Genomic DNA, 17,765 nt, shown 5'->3' on the forward strand with positions numbered 1-17,765 from the left:
GTGTAATTGTAATAGTTTGGAACAAACCAAGTAGTGTGGAAGAACAATGTTGACGTAACTAAGAGATTCGCTGAGTAAGCGATATTTTATATACAGTGATTTAGAAGGAATAAGCAAAATCGTGAGGCGAAGATTCATCTCCTTCCTTGTTTTATTGTCCTGCGGACAGGACTGTCAGGGAGACTCGGAGATCAGAGCAGCACAGGGGAGTGGCTTAAAAGACGGGGTAGTAGTTGCCAGGTTGGCGAATTGTAAGCGAGTCGTAGTGTGTGTTGAATGGCATTTGAATGGCATTTGTGGGCTTGTGAATGAATTTTCTCACATGTAATTCGTGCTCACTTGCATAGACCTGGCAAATTTAGCGTGGTGAAAGGGGGTGTGGGTGCTTGGTGCGATAATGTTTGTAGTAAACAAATGCATTGCCGGCGTGAGTGTGGACGGGAGGCATTTTTGGTGGCAGTGCCAGTGCCAGTGTTTGGCGGGTGGTGTCGAGTTTTGGCGTTCGGCGCGATAGGAGGAGATAGCGTTGCAACACTGCGAAGGTAAGTGTGTGACGTCACTGCCGTGTGAGTGTGTGTAGTGTGTAAGATGGTGTTGTGGGTGTTGCAATAGTGACGTAGCTGTTGTTCTTGCCATGTGTTGGGTACAACTTCTCCAATATAGAATAGATATATATATCTTGTGTTATTTATTTATTTTATCTAGCAAACAGGAAATCCCACTGCTTGGGAACTAGTAAATGAAGGTCATGTTCAAATGCTCCTGTTTTCACTCAGTTGCCATCAAAAAAATTGACCAACATGACGCACTGTGAACTTGATCTGTATGACACACCCATGTGCACAAGGCCTTACTGGTTTCAAGACAAGATGCTCAACAGAAATGTATGAAATCTTGACTGATTTCTGCCCAACATTACATACAAGCCTAATGTGTCCTAATCTAAACACATCAGGAAAACTACTTATTGTCCTATTTTTCAGATTCTTCCATGACCGGAAAACTGCATCAAGATAGTCATAGTTCATCTTTTTTGGTGGGTATCTGGGAACCCTATACAAACGACAAGACACAAACTACATAGAACAGGTCCACAGTCAGAGATACGCACACAGTTTTCATTGGTTGGCAATGACCAGCATTGCCAAAAGCACAACACTTAACACATTCAGAACGTAGGACGTGTGGAAACATCATATGAAGTTCAACCGACGGATCCAGAGGAATTCCTAGCGCTTTTTCATTGATAAACAAAAAAAGTATTAAAGAAAAATAAAGAAAAGGAAAAAATTTGGTTTGGCCTCTCCTTCTGCACCATACTTCTTGCTGTTTGCGCATGCGCACTGCCGTTCACTTCTTTGTTTACGGCTCAGAAAGAATGGCTCGTCTCTCCTAATCTAGGGAGCTCCCCATGGTTTTGACCAGATGGGCATACTTCCGTCTTCATTTCTGACTTCAACATGCCTCTCGTTTAGAATATAAATGCTTCTAGAGAGACTTTATCGTAATCATCGCGAGGTAAGCAAGCAACATTATGCATTTGCATTTGTACGGAACGGAAGGGGGGGTGGGGGGGGCTTTCAGAGTAAAAGCTGCCATATCTGCCCGGCACCCCGAGCTCCTATTTTGAAAGAAATCTCATTGTGTTTTAATATGCACATATAGCCTGTAGGCTGTGACAAAAACGGAACAGCATGGCAGCAGGGTTCAACCCATCCCATCCACGGACCATAATCATGATAATTGTCATTGTGGAGCGCTCCTTCCATCAGCCATACACTGTCACGTTAATATTCACACATATTGTACAGTATGTGAAATAACATGGACTACTTACTTGAAAATGACAGGTATTAGGCGGAGTGAGGCATGGCCTGAACAGCACCCTGTTTGTTATCTGTGGACAATAAGGCCTTTTTGACCCCTCTGTATAAACCACAGATCAATTATTCAGAGGTTATTCCAGTAACATTTACTGGGCTGTAGCTGACTGTAAGTTCTCTCTCAGTCAGAACGGTTCCTCTAGGCGAGGCACACTGTAATATCCTCGGTGTTAACTTAAACATGTGCCCACATGGACCCTTAAATCTGTGTGTAAAATAATCCAATCGGTCCAATTGGGTCCATTTCTACACTCTCGGGGGGTGAATTCACAAAGAATGAACTGCGGGCACTGATAGCACCATGGGTTATGAATCACTTGCGCTGCGATATTGTGCTAATAATGTCACAGTAAGAACATGCCCATACATTTTCACACCCAAGTACAATTGCAAATACCACAAGACACTATTTTCTTAACAGTGCAGTTAGGGGTGCGTTCACTTCAGGATGGGTGATATTATGAAAATCAAATATCACAATACAGTACCTCAATAGCTATCGTAACAATACTGATATCGTGACGATAATATTGTAAATTTTACAATAGTACTATTGAAAAAAAAAAAGCTCAGCTTTCTGAATGGATATTTCCGTTATCTATGAATCTTTTGAAGATTTTTGAAAGTATACATAATGGCTGAAGTGATTAAAACTAGGAAAAGACTTATGAATGATATAACATGATATGATACTAACATTCCAGTCTATCTTGATATCGACAATATTACCCCACCCTGATTTCAACCCTTGTGGGGGCTTTGAGAATGATAGTTTGTCTCATTTGGACAGGTTTTGGCCCCAAAAGCCGCACAATCGTTTTGTGAATTTACGCCCCGTGAGGATGTTACTGCATCCATCCTGCTTCAGTGTACATTTTAGAAGTCTGTGTTCATACTTCCATACCACCGACAGGTCATTCTTGAAAGCTGAATGTACTATGCCAAGATCCTCAGAGTCTCCAAATACCTCCTCTTTTCTTTGGTCTCTCCTTCTTTTCCTCTTGCACAATCCATCCACCCCTTCAAACATCTATGTCCATCACACCTTCGTCTTCCATGGCGGCACGCTGGCCCCTGGGCTCGGGCCCCACGGCTTCCATCTTAACCTGCTCCAGGGAACAGGGGCCCTGCCACGAGCCCTCCAGACCCCCAGACGACTGCGTGCTGCGTGGCTGCCGCGGGCCAGAGCTGCCCTCTGTGGAATAGACTCCAGAGTCCTTGCTGCCTCCGCTGCCCTGGCGGCTGTGTCTCCCACTGGACAAAAAACAAACAAAGTCTGAGAACTCTCTACTACTGCCACCGCACAAGGATCACACAAAGTCACAACGTAGAGGACTAGTGTTGTGCACTTGCTTAGATTGATCCAAAAGTTGTGTACATTGAGTCAGCGGCCATAGATGCGTGTGTATAGAGGCCGTTAGAACGCCAGGGCCTAGATTTTATTTTAATTATTTTCAGGGAACCGGAGGCTCGGCCCAGCTTAGCATACATTTTGGGCCTGGCCCGGCTTGAAAGCGTCGGGTTGTGTCGGGTTCGGGCAGAATTTGAGAACTCTACCCAGGGCTCAGACAATACTCCCCTTCCCTTGCATGGCCGAAGTAAATCTACTACACCCACTACTTATCCAGCTGTGAAGTTACATCATGAGCACTATACCCATGCCTAAACTTACAAACCATACAAATGGTACACAACCTCAAATTCATTACTTAAACCTGTGCTTAAAAATGCCTACATTTAATTCAAATAAATTCATAGAAATCATCCACAATCATCATGAATATAGTTTCCACCCCATTGGAAAAGTAAACATTTAATGGTAAATCTACACATTTCCTGGTTTTCCACATTTAACATACAGTAAACCGGCTCCATCATGAATAACTCCATTCTCCTTGACGATGACCCAGTCTGAACATTACACAGGCCGCATGAAGGTCCCGACCCGGTGGTTGAGAAACTGACCTGCTGTTTGGCTCCGGAGACATGAAAGGCGGGGTCTCACAGCGGGGAGGGGCGTGGATCTCCAGAAGCACTGCCTCTGGACAGATGCTCACCTTATCATAGACCAGCTCTGTGTCAGACTCTGGGGTGAGGAGGCGAGGCACGTCAGAGCTGGGGGAGCAGTCATTAAGATACTGAAAGAAAAAAGAACGAGGGATGAAACGGAGAGTGAGAGAGACAGAGAGGAAATTCAACAGTCAACAGAGAGAATTACTGCGGCCATCACGAATGAATTAATTTATATTTTAGTGTCTTGTCATAAAGACCCATCCCTTATGGGATTATGAGACAAACAATACATAAACAATATCATATCACATTAACTTCATGAACACAGAAACTATATACATATTTGGTTATTACCCCAAAACAGAAATAAATATACATCACATGTATGTTTTCTTTGTCCGTTTCTTCTTGTCATATTTTGTAATTGTATTATACAGTATTTTCATTTACTACACAACTACAGTCTCTTATTTATGAAGTGCTTCAAGATATGTCTCAGCAGATGAGAAGCACTATATATTTCTTAATGAAAGAATTATTTGTAAATATTTTATGTGTGAAGTAGGACGCATGGCAGTAGAGAGGCTATACGCAGACATTGTACTGTATGTGGATAATGTAAGCATGGTCTCCTACCGCCTGGATGTGAGCGGGGAGCTGGATGGAAGGGTAGAACGTGTCCTTCACAACGTGGTAGCACTTAAAGGAGATGTACAGAAACAGCAGAACCACCAGGAAAAACCCTACCATGGACGCCAGGAACCATAGCAAGATCTGCCACACTGGAGTCGGACCTGGAGAGACACATGCATCCACGCATGCACGCATGTACGCACGCACACAGTCACACACACACACATACACTAATTGAAAACCAATGGAGATGCCGACATACTGTCCCATATAAAAAGGACCACCACCCACGTCTTTGCATTGACAGATTTAGCCGATTCGTTGGATTTAGATCATCACCAGACCAGACACACCATAGGAGGAGATATCTTGATTGTCTGACTAAAGTACACAAGTCTGCACAGCGTAAAACAAGTATACCGGTAATTATCAGCACAAGCAAAGCTATTGCAGGTAACATATTTTGAGAACAGATTTAGCTAGTTTTGCAATCCAATCCAGTAAATATTTAATGCAAATGTTTAAATATGTACACAGGTTCTAATAAAGCCAGGTTTAAATGTGGCAGGTCTAATTGACAACGTAATAAATGTGAATATAGTCATATGAAGCTGTGAACCTTGCGTCTGCATGCAGTGCGGCGTGGTGAAGTTGCTGCTCTTGTGGTAGTAGTCGTAGCGTGTCTGGACGCTGACGCAGTACCAGGTCCAGGACTGCAGGTCTGGCAGAGTGACCAGGTTGACACTGCTGTTCGCCATCTGGGTCTGCAGGCCCTGCAAGACACAGAGAGGGTAAGGGTCGAATTTTTAGATTTTAGCCAGACGGTCAGAGTTCTGTGCCTAGTGAAACGTCTGGTGACTAACTGACTATATTCAATGAATGGGCTAAAATTGGGTGGAAAGTTGGAAACAAAAATAAAAGATATTGGGTGGAAACAATGAAGAAATCTAAATCTAAGAAATCTAATAAGCCAGACTCATATCACAGTAATCACACTGTCGTGTGGCAGGCAATTCATTTTTGCCAACGGCTGAGTCACATCTGGCTTATTAGCTATATTCATATATGGCATGTTACTTTACAGAGTTGATGGATTTTGGTATATAAACATTAAGTACCTGTATGATGATTTAACAAACACTAATAAGCTAGAGCTGGAATTGGCTACGGGCATACTGTATAGGCTGCAGTGGTTACCATACATTAGATTAGATTACCGGTAGATGTCTTTAATATCCACAAGGGAAAATTGTTTTGCTCACTTCAATGCATACATTCAGGACAATACACAAATGTAATAAAACACCCTGCAAAGTACTAGTAAAATAAAGGTTATTGAAAAGAAAGCAAAGTCCTCTCTCCATACAGTGAAACATTCATTATGTGTGTGTGTGTGTGTGTGTGTGTGTGTGTGTGTGTGTGTGTCTGTCTCCATGGAAGCTAAATTATCAGCGCCCAGTCCAGTTCATCTGACTTGGTACAATACATGTATGTTTTGTACTTGCCATACCATGTGACTACAGGAGCAGAGTAACAAAAACAACGAAGAGTGTGTGCGTGCACTCTTTGTTGCGTGCGTGTGAGATAAATTAAGAGGGAGAGCTGAGGCACCAGGTGTTACTTGTGAGGGGATAGAGAGCATCAGAATAGAGGAAGTGTATAAAGAACAAATATTTTGGTTTTTGTCTTGAGGCAGCAGTAAACCCACAAAGACTTCCTGTTGACTCTCACTTCAGGGGGGGTTCCAAGTTCCTCAACCCCTGCATCCCCTCCCGGAAATTATGTGCCCGGAGCGCTTAGTTTGCACTTTGACTTAACATTTGGCCCACTTCTCCAATAGACATGATGACATTCTACTGGCTTTGTGGGAATCAGATTTAATTTGGACTTTTTTTCTTTTTAATGAAAACTATGTATTTTTAACCTATTTAGACCTGGAAGAACATCTATACATTGTTAGACATTCAAACTAGTAGTCTATAGCATAATTACCATGGACCATGGAAACGTGCTTAAAATATGTATGTTAAATGTATAGAAAATGACTGCATAATCCACGTTCCACGCTATTTAATCCATGTTTTGATACTGAGTTTGATGCTGAGTCCCGTGGTGGGAGTTCTGGTCTGGTTTTGTTTATTTCATTCCTTTCTTTGTACTAAAAACTAAATTGATGAGGAGCAATTGTCCATCTCTCACTGGGGATTTAGGTGTTAATGTTAGTCTGGCAGAATACTTCAAACTGTTGTTTAATACACTGTACTAAGCTCATTTGCATCCACTCACCACTCACCACTCCCAGACAAACAAAGTTTGTCTGGGAGGAAAATTCTGTGAAAATAGCAGTTCTACAAGCGTTGTGAGATTGTAGCATTGCAACTCCTTGCCTTGCCTTGAAAACAACCTGTGCATTCTGGGAGCGTTCCCAGTAGATGATGTGGTGTACCTGTGCATTCTGGGAGCGTTCCCAGTAGATGATGTGGTGTACCTGTGCATTCTGGGAGCGTTCCCAGTAGATGATGTGGTGTACCTGTGCATTCTGGGAGCGTTCCCAGTAGATGATGTGGTGTACCTGTGCATTCTGGGAGCGTTCCCAGTAGATGATGTGGTGTACCTGTGCATTCTGGGAGCGTTCCCAGTAGATGATGTGGTGTACCTGTGCATTCTGGGAGCGTTCCCAGTAGGTGATGTGGTGTACCTGTGCATTCTGGGAGCGTTCCCAGTAGGTGATGTGGTGTACCTGTGCATTCTGGGAGCGTTCCCAGTAGATGATGTGGTGTACCTGTGCATTCTGGGAGCGTTCCCAGTAGATGATGCGGTAGTACATCATGGGCACTTTGTCTCTCATGGAGGTGTTGGTCGTGGTCAGAGGGTCATAGATGGAGACATCCAACAGGTAGCCAGCAGGAGACACATCTACTCTGGATGGAGGGCCCACAGCAGCTGGGAGGACAGACATTATTATCTTTATTTGTTATATAGATCTTTATCATTATTATTACCGTATAGATAAAAATAACAATTCTACGTGACTTGGCTGGAAGTTAAGTAACAAGACCTTCTAAGTACAAAGATATCATGATTCCGATCAGATTAAAGCCCCTTGCATACAGTTTTACAATGTGCCATTCCCATAGGGGCTTCAAGCTACCTGCATAAACTAGAACTCAGACCAGGCAATTTGAGATAATGGCACTTAATAATAATAATAATGTCTTTTATTATTATTATTTATTTATTTTATATATTCAAATCCCACATTACAAACAAACCACTCCAAGTTTCTCCTTTGTGTTTATGTCATTGGAATTTGGAATGTGTGTTTGTTCCGTTTGTTGGAATGTGGGTCTGCTGGAGAGAAAAGTTGTTGGAAGGGTTTCAGAATCACAAAGTCTGCACATAATGGTATATTCATTTGACATTACACAGCAACATATCTGTGCCCTAAATCTCTTATTTAGTGAATGATGAAAGTGGAATGGTGGCATATTCTGTCCAGCTTCAACTGCAAATGTGACACTCAGTAAACACCAATGAGAGCGAGATAGAGATAGAGAGAGAGACTGGCTGTCTTCCCAGGAGTCCTGTTCACATAGCAACCAGACTGCTCAGGATTCCACTCTTCTCTCCATCTCTCCCATCCTCTCCTTTCTTCTCTCTCCCTGCAGTTGATTCACAACACTTCAGCTGACCTTACTATTACCAAGAATGGAAAAGTGGATCATATCAATCCAGTTCATACATCTTTATAGAGGTGCGACAGTTTAATCAAAGTAATCGGTTATTTAAAAATATATATTTAGTTGTAGTTTTCATAAAATAATCAAGGAAGTAGGAATATGGACAAAACTGATATATTGCTCGGGCTATAATGTCCCACCTCTCATTCGTCATTCCTCTCTCCCTTTCCCTTTCCCTTTCCATCTCCAACACTCTCTCACACACACACACACACCCTCTCTCTCTCACCCTCTTTATCAGGACAGAACTCTCTGTCCGTCCATTTGGAGTGGGTCTTTCCCTGGTTGGTTCTGACTCGGAGGACGAAGATGCCCAGATAGTGGAGGTGTGACTGGGTCAGGTCACAGCGGGTGTCTGCCGTTTTGTCACACACGGTCGTCCAGTCCTTGTTCTTCTTCCTCTGCAACTTGTACTTCCTGGAGTTTGGCAAAAGAAAAAGTGAATTACCAGATTGTTAACTTCTTATTAATTGGGGTTAACAAAAACATGGAAATACATCAATGAAATACATCAAGTGCTACGGCAAGTGCAGCTACAAGTTAGTACAATAATAATGTAAATAGTACAGTAAGACCGAAGCATCCAAAATATGATAACTGTGATGAATGACGTATCTGAAACTCAATCGATACCGTTACCAGCATTTTAGGCAGCTTTTCCAATACTGGTATGGGTATCGGAACAACTTGCAGTAGTAACATGGGAACTTACGCTATGTACTGTGTGGTGAAAGTCACTGGGTGGTTCCCAGCAGCAGGGGTTCGGTACCAGTCCCACAGCAGAATGTACTGGGTGTTCATGGACTGCATAGTCAAATTGTGCGGTGCCGAAAGCTCTGCTTGTGATGATCCGTCTGCCTGGACTGCAATCGGGAATACACACATCAGAATCAACATCCTATAAGTAGTACCAGAATACACACAACAACCACATGTTGTTGTCAGACAGTTAAGTCTGACAACTAAGTGTAAGACAGTTAAGTCTGACAACTAAGTGTAGGAGTCGGAGAGACAGAAAGTAGGAAAGCTGAGCTGAGAGGGACACAGTGTAAGAGAGACAGACACACAGTAGGACAGCCGAGAGGGAGAGTGTAGAAGAGGTAGACACAGTAAGAAAGCTGAAAGAGAGACATTGTAGGAGCTAGAGACAATAGGAAAGCTGAGAACCAGGCATTGTAGCCAAGCCAGGTCATTAAATGAACATTTGTGATGACCCGATCCAATGCTGCCTGGTTGTCTTAACAACAACCAGATTTGTAACAGATTTGGGACAGATTAGGGAGGTCCAGGGAGGCACATGTACAACATGGGAGTCACTTAACATTATTTCAGTAGCAGTGACTTGGAGCACAACACAAACCATCTCAACTCTGTTGGCTCTGTGAGATGAAAAGAAATGAAGGAATAAATGAGTCACAATTTCCCATTTCTAACCCATTATATCCAAGAAAGCATCCGTATAATTTTAGATTTGAGCTTTGGCTATTCAAAAATAGAAGATATACAACAAGCTTGTGGGGTGCTGCGAGCTTGTACATCTGCTATTTTGTTTTATATTTTCATAAAATCTTGTGTTTTTCCACACAAATCTTCTCCTTGGCATGAAAAGGTTTGATAACTACTGAGAATTGTCAACAGCATTAGTTGATCTATCTAGTATCTTCAGTTGACTTTCTTTGACTGAAATAAGAGGTACATAAAAATGGAAGTGTGTCCACTTTCATTCACAACACCAGAGAGGAAGTGAACACTTCAAATACCAGGTATTCTGCACCGAGAGAGACTTTGCAGAACAGAGACGCATTGCAGGGCCATCGAGACAAATCGAGCGTAGAACCAATGGTTATTTTAAGTGCAAAGATATTAATCTGATCTAAGAATAGCCGAGATAAAAATGAAAGACCAGATAAACCTGTATGTTGTTCGTTTACTGTAGGTGACTGTGCGTGCGCGCGTGCGTGCTTGCGTGTGCGTGTGTATGTACAATACATGGAGAGTGCCCAAAAAATCTGCTAACTCAACTTTAATCAAAAATGACTTTCCCAGTTTTAATGGATTCAAACTTTAATCCATTAAAACTGGGAAAGTCATTTTAGATTCCATTGGCTACTAAAAAATAGCAGATTTATGATCACAGCGTGTCACTTTGTGCAGCGCTATAGATCTGCCATTTCTGAAAAATCGAGACAATTTGTGCAAATCTTTGAATGTACAGTATATATTTTTTTGTTTGTTTTAAAAGCAAACATTTTAACTAAAATCTTTGCATCTGGGGGTCCCTGGAACAAAACCTCAGATGGGGGTTTGGGGCCAAATACATATAATTTTAGGGGTCCTTACCTTGACATTAAAAAGTTTGAGAACCACTGATATAGAAACATACAGTATTGTACAGTTTGTTTTAAGAAAATTGTTCGAATTTAGAAGACGTGTAGAATCAGCCTCGGATCTTAATGGGTTTAGGACAGTGTTTGTATTAACAAGATCTACCATGACAACACGTCACAGTTAAAGCCTGATTTATAATACCATGGCGGGAGTGACCCATTGTTATAGAAAACCAAGGTAACCACTAACCAGGCATAGAATAAATATGGCCAGATCAGATGATAACCGAACTAGGAAAAAACAGCAACCTGTTTAATAAGCAGCAGGACAATAAATAAATAATAACAAATAATAAATATATTGCTGTCGGGCATAAACCTTGCATGTCTAAAATTGTTTCCTTTTCATTATTATTTAAAGAAAAGTGTGTTTAACGTAACGTGTATATCAGCTATTTTCACAATTTCAATACAGACAGACGTCACAGTCTGAAGGCCTCTCATCTCTGTTCCTGACTGTTCTTGTGCTCACAAACGCTCCTCTTCAATTTCCTACACATCTTCCAGTGTGTGTGTATGTGACAGAGTGTGTGTGTGTGTGTGTGTGTGTGTGTGTGTGCGCGCGCGTACGCTGATGCGCACGCACACACACACAATGGTCCTACAAAGCCCATGGTTGCACAATATTTCCCTCTACTCTCTGATATAAAATGGTTTTCTTGTGGAATAGTTACACCAGCCTAATCCATTTAGTTGATTATTGATTATCTGTGTTGTTTCGCTGACATGTGAAGAAATGCACATCTCTATTTTTTTGATTAATTGAAAAAGGAATCTATATGATTATAGCTAAGAAAATAATAGTTTCAGCTCTAATGTAAGGCCCACCTACAGTAGAGTACTTCAATTTGTCACATTGTAATCTTATACACCTGTTGTTTTCAAAATACTTGTGCCCATCGTGGAAAAGTCAACTCCCAAGGCACACCTAGACTTGTCTCACGGCACGCCGTTTGGGGACCATTTTACCACTGATGTACACAGCTGTTGTTTTGTTTCAACCAGTAAGTGATCATATCATGCAGTCTGCCCTGTCCTACTGTAGCTTACAACACAGGTCTGCCCGTCTCTGTACCTGGCACCTCTGTGTTCCTTACCAGAAGCCTTTGTTCATCAGATTCCACTGGGCTCAGGTATGAAGGTGTGACTAACTACACTATGTTTCTTAATCAGACACAGAAACACAACAGTAAATACATTCCATGACACGCATCCCTGAATACAGTCAACTAGCCAAGCTGATGAGATTTGATGTGACAACAATGATTAGACTGAAGTGAAGTCAGATGGCAATATAGGACGACTTGAGGAAAAAATGAAGCCGATAAGAGCCATTAAATCGCTCAGCTTTGATCATTCAGTTCCTCTCATCTTCAACTTAATTTAGTGCCATTACAATCTGGGACCCCATCGGCAAAAAACGAATTTGCCTTTGGGGACGGCGCCGAACATAATGTGGATAGCAGGATGTTGCCCGTTTGCTCCGACTTAGGCACTCCTCTTCCGGTGGGGCGCCTATGTTTTCATTCCCACTAACAAGTTAACAACATGTATATACACGTTCTGAATGCCATGACAGATTCCGTATCATAGCTCGTTCGGAATCTGTTCTTGAGAGATTAGTGCCATTGTAGCCATGTCAACACTGGTTTAGCTGGCTTTTGTGTTTGTAACTTTGTACTGTCCCAGTGTTTTTCAGTTAAGAAGTATATTAATACTTGTAGGCAGTAGGTACATGTCTCTAGGTAGATAGTTAAACTCAAGTAAATATTTCTATTTGAATGAGTGGTATTATTCTTTCAATCAATTCAGTCTACAGCTAAGTAAGGATAAAACAGTAAAAACACAATGGAAACAAGTCCCCTAGAGTTTTTTTTGCGCCATCCTTTTAGCCTAAATGTCTGACCGTACCTCGTGGTTTTTACATTTCTAAAGTATTTGAGCAATCAAACAAACATATCACCACCCCGGATATCAAAAGCAGAGGCGGCATGGCCCCCCCCCCCACCCCCCAAACAAATCTAACCCTCAACGTGTCCATGCACAACACTGAGTTATTAGAACCAAAACTGGTGTGACTAACACCCTCTGTTACAAGGGTTCGTGAGTCATGAGGCATAAACAATTATAGCTGATTGAACTGTGGTCTGATGAAAAAGGTGAAACTAAACTCAGCCTGACCAATTTACAAGCTGGAAATGTGGACTTCAGATCAGCGGGTAAAATAAAGCTACCGGTACATAGAGATAAGGTTTCGCTGCTGCACCTGCTGTTGTGGGACCAGGAGAAACTGTTGCTGTATGACATGCCTGTGGACCGCGTGTGGTTTTAGGGATGCCTTCTGTTACGTTTGGGCCTGCAGTAACTGGAATTACAGAGACTAAAATGGCACATTGCATCGCATATTAGTTACCGATCAATACACAGCCTAGTGTGTAGGATAGTGAATGAATTTAAAGCTTGAGAAAATAATCTAAACACCTGCAATGGGTCTCTCATGAGTGAAAATATTTTTTGTGTACCTATGTATATCAACAGTGAATATGAGACTGTCAACAGACCTTAAGCAATGAGCATGTGAGCATGATCCAAATGTCGACGCCATGTCTCTCCATAATGTCATGTTTATTCTAGAATGACATTTCAACAAATACCACCAGGTTTTCGTCTTCATTTGCTATCACACTGCTGTGGTTAAAGGGAAAGCAACAGACAAATATATCCTGTTCTTACACTGTCAAAACAGTTTCGGTCTCGAAATTGTACAATAGCCTAATATTCATAAGCAGCACCCTGGTGAAACATACATGTTTTACCACTGATGTCAATTTGAATGTGGTTATATCATGTCATTCTCGAATCTCTCAATCTCATAATACAGTATGATACTATACTATGGTAGTCAGAAATACCACAAACCACAGTTGTAAACATGTGAACCCAATAGCATCCTATTCTCTACATACACGTTTAATTTTTCTTGTATTTTTTCATACATTTTACAATGGGTCTCTGAATGAGGGAAGTGAACAGATGTGTACGTAATCGTATATCTATCAACAGTGAATATGAGTTATTTTTTAATGTTGCCCATTTACCGGCCAATACACTGCCTAGTGTGTAGTGTAGGATATTGAATCAATAAAAAAATGCTTGAAATAAATAAATAATACAGTACAACCCCTGGACAGTGAGAGAGAGAGAGAGGGAGGGAGAGAGAGAGACAGGAAAGAAGGCAGGATTTGATCTTGAATCCTGTTTGGCAGAAGATGTGTGCTCAGTATGGTATGTAAACACAGATATAATGTATTGATCCTGAGGGAAATTCAGCTGTCATAGCTGTCATGGGTTTACACAGACATATTTAACCTGTCCCTGTCATTGTGCGTGGTGCCATTGTGTTTTAAAAAAACAATAATTGTACCCATTGCCAAGAAAAAACCTGTTACCTGTCTCAACGATTATCGACCTGTTGCTTTGACATCTGTTCTCATGAAATGCCTGGAGAAAATGGTTCTCTCTTATATCAAGAGCATAATTCCTGCTAGTATTGATCCTTTACAGTTTGCTTACTGTGCAAATAGATCTGTGGATGATGCAATCTCTCTTGCTTTACATACTGCCCTGGTACATCTAGAAAAGAAAAGCTCTTATGTCAGACTACTGTTCATAGACTATAGTTCCGCATTTAACACTATTGTACCATCTAAATTAGTGTTGAAACTCAGTGGCCTTGGTGTGGGCAGCTCCATCTGTAACTGGCTATTTGATTTTCTGACGGGTAGGCCCCAGTGTGTTCGCATAGGAGAGAGAAGCTCATCCACAATTCTCACCAGAACCGGTGCGCCCCAAGGCTGCTGCCTCAGTCCTCTGCTGTACAGCAATTGTTTACGTTTGATTTAGTGTCGCCAGATACGAGAATAAGATCATAATTAAATTTGCGGATAATACCACAGTGATCGGACTAATAACCGACGGTGATGAGAGGGCCTATAGGAGGGAGATAGAGGATCTAACTCTATGGTGCGATAACAACAACCTCTCACTTAACACCAATAAGACCAAAGAAATCATTGTAGACTTTAGGAAGTCCAAAGGCATCCACACCCCCATTTCCATCAAAGGGTCATCTGTCGACATAGTTGATAACTTTAAATTCCTGGGCATACATATCACAGACACATTCACATGGTCACTCAACGAGTACATCCTCAAGAAGGCGCAGCAGCGACTGTACTTTCTGAGGCGCCTTAAAGAATTTGGCTTAAAGGACAACTTTAGTTTTTTTCAACCAAGGTTCATGTTTTAGGTTGTTATTAGAGAAACTAAAAGGTGAGTGTTAATTTTCTTTCATTTGCGGCTTTCTTTTGTTTTGGGGATTTTAGCAGTTTTTGACAGGGGGGCGGGGGCATTCGAGCATGGGGCTAAATCATAGACTGTAAAAAATATGGACAAAGCGTTCCCCGGGTCTAACATGAACGTAAAATGAAGCCTGTAATAATATGCTAATTCCTGATGTAAGTCGCCATCTTTGGTACCAGCTGGCCATTGGCTGGCTCCGTTTTGTATACCAGCTGGTCATTGGCTGCCCAGACAACGAGGCGGGACTTCCCCCCTTCTTCTCCGTTGGTTTTTATTTTGACTCGAGTGGGAGGGGAATCCCGATCATAGACTGTAATGGTAGCCACGCCCCTCAGAACATACGCGATGGTCATTTTTTTAATTAATGGGACCATAATTTTCCAAAAATAATATTATGACATTAGAAATGAGACTTTAAACTAGTGACTGGAAGAAGAAAGTATTCATGACCATGTTTATTAAGGTAATACAGTCTAGGTGAAGTTGGGCCAAAATACATGGGCCTCTATGGAGCTATGGGGCTTTTTGGGTCCGGTCCAGCGCCACAACAGGCCATTATATGAACTACCGATTTCAAATGAGGCTTCACGAAATATCTGGCTGACTGCCCCCCTGGGCTAAATATGTATTTTTTTACAAAATATTATGGCGATTTTTTTTATTTATTATTTACTATAGTCCTAATAAACCCAAGAAATTACATCTGGCCACAAAAGATCACAGGATCTACTGAATGTGACAAACTGACATATTGAGCCTATACACACAGTATAAGCCTTCCCCCAGTAGGCTACCTTCACATTCAGTAGATTTAAGCATTTCATTCTCTAGAATAAAATAAGAAAAATATACACATGCACAATTGCACATAAGGATTTAACTGATATCAATGGTCCGTCCACACCAAACACCATAGCTACATTACCGGTATAAATAAATATAGCCTATTGTTTAGGGCAGGCCCTAGCCCCATATTAGCCCTCCAAGCAGAACCCAAATGCTACTGAAGTTTCTGACATTTTAGAAAAGCTTTATGTAGGGTCCCGAAAGGGGCTATAGCCCCATATGTGCCCTCTCCTAGCCCCTTTCGGGACCCTACGTAAAACTTTTTTGATATTTTGTTTAGTTTTACGTTGGGTCCCTGCTCGCTAGTGTATTTTCGTATGGAAATTCCTAAATGCGGATGTGGAGATTCTCTCTAAAATAGGACCCGCGGCATGTGACGCCATTATTTTCCTTGAGTTATTCTGAATTCGGTAACTTTAAGTAGCTATACATCCCGGTGCGAATATCTCCTGTGGCGCGGAAGCCGTTAAGTATTTTTAATCTTTGTTTGACCGATTTGGTCGCTTTATTTCTTCTTGTTTGTTTACCGTTTATTGTACCGCCTCCCGGTGTGCGGTTGGCTTGTGAGGCTACGTCCCTGCCTCTGATCTGCTGTGTCATAGCTATAGCGCCACTAGCTAGCCAGATAGGCGGTACAATGAGGTGTCAATAAACAAGAAGAATCCAAGCTTCCAAATCGGGCAAACATATATTAAAAATACTTAACGGCTTCCGCGCCACAGGAGATATTCGCACCGGGATGTATAGCTACTTAAAGTTACCGAATTCAGAATAACTCAAGGAAAATAATGGCGTCACATGCCGCGGGGAGGCGTTTTAACATGTAAACATGAGCCAGTAAATGTTTTAATCAGGTGGCATGGACGACGTGGAACAGGACCCAATGCACTGGGTCGAACAAATGTCAGAAACTTCAGTAGCATTTGGGTTCTGCTTGGAGGGCTAGCCCTCTCCCTACGCTCGGAGCTACAGAATGAGCGTAGGGAGAGGGCACATATGGGGCTAGGGCAGGCCCATGTTATTATTATATACCGGTAGACATAATAGATGCTTAGCCTAAAATGTAGACTCTCGTAGATGTATGTATCGATTCTGACATTGACATTTTAGGCTAATATTAGATGCCATGTACTGAGAAAATTATAAAAACACACACACCACCTGCACCACCATAGCTCTGTTCCATAGCCCTAATGCTAATTCTGCCCTGCATGCAGGGCAGAATTAACATTAGGGCTATGGAACAGAGTAGCCAGGACAATTTACAATTTACAATTTAGGCATTTAGCAGACGCTCTTAATCCAGAGCGACTTACATTAAGCAAGAACAAAAAGCATGGGAATACATCACAAAAAAGCATTTATCAGGACCAGAGCTACACCACCACCAACAACAACCACAACACCACCACATAGCCTACACAATACACATTGCTGTGATTATGAAGTGTGTAGTTGTTTAGTTTTGGTAGGTTGACTCACCAGGGCTGGTTTGGAAGCAGCAGAGAACAAACACGAACACAGCAGCAGCGTCCATGTTCGACACCACCAGTCCACCACGTATGTTTTTATCCACATGAATGTGTTCTATCGTCCCTTCTTCACAAACACATGTTCCCTCTCCCTCTCTCTGTCCCCCCTCTCTCTCTCTTTCTCTTTTTATTTCTGTCTTTCAATCTTGTGACAGAACAGAATGTGACTCACTCACAATTCACAAAGCTGGAGACTGGACTGGACTCACTGGAGGCGGTCATATACGTCCCATAGCCGTGTCGGCCTGCTATGTGCAAACCATAGTGCAAACCAACGGGCAACAGCTGTCTCCTTGACGACCGACCAGCCAATGACGTACGATTGTCCTTTCGGCCTATAGGTTTCAGAGTAATCTGGGGCGTGTCCTT

The 17,765-nt window shown here is 42.0% G+C and overlaps 1 protein-coding gene across 1 annotated transcript; it reads right to left on the reverse strand.

Moving 5' to 3' along the window:
- Positions 1-356: 356 nt before the first annotated feature.
- LOC310867184 (interferon alpha/beta receptor 1b-like) lies at positions 357-17,515 on the reverse strand. The gene is made up of 8 exons (XM_083777045.1): positions 17,347-17,515; positions 8,982-9,132; positions 8,499-8,686; positions 7,312-7,472; positions 5,149-5,302; positions 4,533-4,690; positions 3,849-4,021; positions 357-3,137 (listed from the first exon to the last, which is right to left on the reverse strand). The coding sequence occupies exons 1-8, from the start codon at positions 17,399-17,401 to the stop codon at positions 2,906-2,908; spliced, it is 1,272 nt and encodes a 423-aa protein (XP_083633171.1). The 5' UTR covers positions 17,402-17,515; the 3' UTR covers positions 357-2,905.
- Positions 17,516-17,765: the final 250 nt, after the last annotated feature.

The sequence above is a fragment of the Protomyctophum parallelum genome (genome assembly GCF_964188405.1).
Source record: "Protomyctophum parallelum genome assembly, chromosome: 11".
Lineage (NCBI taxonomy): Eukaryota > Metazoa > Chordata > Actinopteri > Myctophiformes > Myctophidae > Protomyctophum > Protomyctophum parallelum.

Bases quoted from the DNA above. Each gene is read 5' to 3' on its own strand.
- LOC310867184 (XM_083777045.1), bottom strand. From the start codon at position 17,401: ATGGACGCTGCTGCTGTGTTCGTGTTTGTTCTCTGCTGCTTCCAAACC. The intron at 5,303-7,311 runs GTACACCACATC...TGTGTCTTGCAG, and splicing joins AACGCTCCCAGAATGCACAG to GGCCTGCAGACCCAGATGGC. The intron at 3,138-3,848 runs GTCAGTTTCTCA...TTTTTTGTCCAG, and splicing joins TCTCCGGAGCCAAACAGCAG to TGGGAGACACAGCCGCCAGG.